Source organism: Maniola jurtina, chromosome 2, assembly GCF_905333055.1.
Source record: "Maniola jurtina chromosome 2, ilManJurt1.1, whole genome shotgun sequence".
NCBI lineage: Eukaryota > Metazoa > Arthropoda > Insecta > Lepidoptera > Nymphalidae > Maniola > Maniola jurtina.
The window spans coordinates 13,270,230-13,273,912 of record NC_060030.1 but is presented as its reverse complement, the minus strand read 5'-3'; the positions used below and the strand labels follow the sequence as shown (position 1 = coordinate 13,273,912).

At 34.3% G+C, this 3,683-nt stretch overlaps 1 protein-coding gene across 1 annotated transcript; it reads left to right on the top strand.

Annotated features, from left to right (window-relative positions):
- The first annotated feature begins 1,647 nt into the window (after positions 1-1,647).
- LOC123872797 lies at positions 1,648-3,194 on the top strand. The gene is made up of 2 exons (XM_045917333.1): positions 1,648-2,800; positions 3,163-3,194. Exons 1-2 carry the CDS (start codon positions 1,648-1,650, stop codon positions 3,192-3,194), a joined length of 1,185 nt encoding a protein of 394 aa, XP_045773289.1.
- Positions 3,195-3,683: the final 489 nt, after the last annotated feature.

Below are 3,683 nucleotides of genomic sequence, written 5' to 3'. Positions count from 1 at the left end.
AATCCCGTGGAAATAATAATAGAAGAAGAATTCCGTGGAGATAAGAATCTTTAGGTAATATAGTATGTATACCCATACAAAAAATCCCGTCGATCTGTTGCTCCGTTGCGATGTGATTGAAGGACAAACCAACAAACCAATAAAACATCAAACATTCTCGCATAAATATAATATGGGTAGTAATTGGTAGTGATACAACAATGCGTAAGTATATCTGTATGAAAATTGTCTTTACGATCGCTTCATAACTCACTGAATCTTTTTATATATCCGATTGACAGTTTTTGTTTTATGGTGACCTAAAGTTTTTAGCTGATCCAATTTCCGATTTTCTCATATTATATTATTATTTATTCGCATTTATTCACACCTTTCTCACAAACGGTGCCCAGACTGTACTGTACATAAATAATTACTTATTATGCCAATTTTACTTTACAATTTTTACACCTTTGTTTTATTCTATAAATTAATATCCTACAAAACAGGGATAAACGTGATTTCACGAAACGTACTACGTAATAATATAGGTAGGTATAAGAAATAGGCCATATTAAATTATGTTTTCCATAATATGGAATTTCTACATATTATTAGGTAGGTAGGTAGTTATTCCTTTGTTGAAGTTCCATTTGGCTCACATTATAAACGTGTTGTTGCCAAGCGCAGTGTCACATTATATACTCATGTGGTACTGTTCTACGAGGTGCCTGCAGTGACGACCAGACGGTATATACCTACTCGCTAGTAAGCTGTATTCCTATGCCAAGTAGGTATTAGCCGCCTAATTATTTACAAAATAATTGACATACTTAATTATTTTAAATTGAAAATGTCACTAACTGTAATAAATGTGAGAGTTTGGATGTTTGTTACTCCTTCACGCTACAATGACTAAACCGATGCCTATGGTTCAAATCTCACGAGTAGCAAATTAAGGATGGAGATAGCTTATACTCTTAACACAAGTGTAAATTAAAAATTTATAAGACCCCCGACTTAAGTGAAGGTTACAGTAACTAGAAAAGAGCTGATAACTTTCAAACGGCTGAACCGATTTTTTTGGATTATAGCTAAGAACACTCTCGATCAAGCCACCTTTCAAAAAAAAAACTAAATTAAAATCGGTTCATTAGTTTAGGAGCTACGATGCCACACACACGACAAACTTATAGCACCCCTCTTTTTGGGTCGGGGCTCGTGGTTTAAAAAAACAAAGAGTTGCCAGGGAGTTTTTTTAAACTTAAGTACATATATCTATTAAAATAAATTTTAGTGCTTATCTATTCTATAATAATAGACTATCTAATACTATAGAATATGACTTCTATACTATAGAAGTCATATCCACGTGAAATGGTGCCAAGTATACTGGCTGCATTTCCGCACTTTCAACCCGTTCGACATCATTCGTGCGAACGCACTCGTTTGGAGCGGGCGCTTTCTCAATAATTGATAAAAGTTTTTTGTTTACCCACACCAAAATAATAAAATGGGAATATGAGTGAATTTAGTAAGGAAATGGAGTGCGAACGTTATATTTCGTGTGAAAATGAATTTGACGAAAGTGTACGATGCGAAAAAAGGCAACGGGAAAAAAGTTTGCGTGACAGTAGTGGCGCGAGTATTGATGAAGAAGGATTTACAATGGTAGCGCGGCGGCGTACCAAACGTCTCGCTGTACGCAAGTCGGGTAGTAGTGATTTGAATGATGACATCGATATGATGGGACAAACACAAGAAAATGAGAAGATTGAGGTGAGTGTTACGTCAAAGGAAATTTTGCCTAAACAAATGGCACTAGCGAAACTATTACGATCAGAAAATATACTAAGCATATTGAGTATTAAATATAAAAGTCCTTTTAAAGTTTTGATAGAGTTTGGTGACAAAGAAAATGCTCACAAGCTTCTAAGCAATAAAAGGTTTGCGGAAGCAGATTATAGATGTCAATTAACAGAGGGGTTGCAAATGATATTCGGTGTAGTACGAAATATTGATTTGGATGTTCAAGAGGAAGAAATGCTGGCGAGTTTTGAAAGTGAATTCGAAATTTTATCTATTAAGAGATTAAGGAGATGTTTAGATAATGGTGACTGGATTGAGAGTGAATCAGTAAGGGTGTGTTTTAAGAGTCCTACCTTACCCTCGTATATACTAATATACGGGTGCAGATTTAAGGTGGAACCATTCACATTTCCTGTCACGCAGTGCTCTTCCTGCTGGCGCTATGGTCACACAAAGAAATTTTGTCCAAGAAAGAAGGATTTTTGCCCAAAATGTGGAGAACAACACTCAAATTGTGAGACCAAGATATATTCTTGCATTAACTGCAATGGGAATCATATGGCACTTGAAAGAATGTCCTGTCCAGTTTTTCTCAAAGAAAAGGAGATCAGAAGGATTATGTGTGAGGAAAACTGTAAATATCGACAGGCTTTGCTTATATATTATGATAAAAAGAAATTAAGTGATAGACGTCAGCGTTATAATATGAACGAAACAAATGAAGAATTCAACAATCGTAACGTAAATTATAATGAGACGAATTTGAATAAGACTTATAGAGATGTTCTAGTTACTGAAGCTGAAATTCATAATGAGAAGAAAGAAGAGTCATCAGATAGTGAAATAGAAATGGAGAATATTGAGACGGTACAAACTGGGTCACAGAAGGAAAAAAAAAGGAAGAAAAAAGGAAGTAAGGTAGAACGTGTAGTTGGTGATACAGAATATATAGCTGAAAATACAGAAAGAGAAAAACGCCAAGGAGAAAATAGAGAAGAATATGAGAAGAAACGTAAGAGATTTGACTTTGTAAGGTTGCTATTAAAAATTAAGGATGTGTGCTTTTCACAAACAAGTTTGGAGAATAAAATGAAATTGATTTTTAAAGTTATCATAGAGGAGATTAAAATGCTAGTAGTTGGATTGATCAGTGATAATGACATGCTGAAAAATTTCTTTAGTATATTTCACAATGGATAGCTACAACAATAGGTGCACTTTAAACATTATGCAATGGAACTGCCAGAGTTTAAAACCAAAATCAACAATTTTTAAGGCATTTTTGGATCAAGAGAAGATACATATTGCGATTTTGAGTGAAACGTGGCTAAATGAGGAGGATGATTTTAATGTTAGCGGTTATAATATATTTAGGAAAGACCGAATTGATGGTTATGGTGGTGTAGCGATAATAGTGCATAAAAGTGTAAAAGCTAGACTTTGTAATATAGATATTAGTAATGTAGGAATAGAAATAGTATATATTAAGGTTCTTAACTGTAATAATTTAAAAAACATTGTCTCTGTATATTGTCCATCATCTGTTCACACTACACAGGCTGATTGGGATGGAATTTTCTCAAAATTCGGGGTAAGTAGCATAATTGCCGGTGACTTTAATGGTCACCACACTAATTGGGCGAATAAATGTGATGTTAGAGGGAACCAGTTACAGGATGCTTGTCTTGACTCTGGTTTGATTACAATTAATGATGGTGAAGCTACAAGGATTAAATTAAATCAGAATAATTTGCAAGAAACCTCTCCAGATGTCACATTTGTCTCTTCGGATATAGCGATTGGCATTAGATGGCAGGTAACTAAAGAGAATTTAGGTAGTGACCATTTAGTAATTAAATTTACTATCAATTATGTGGAAAAGGTACAATTGGTTG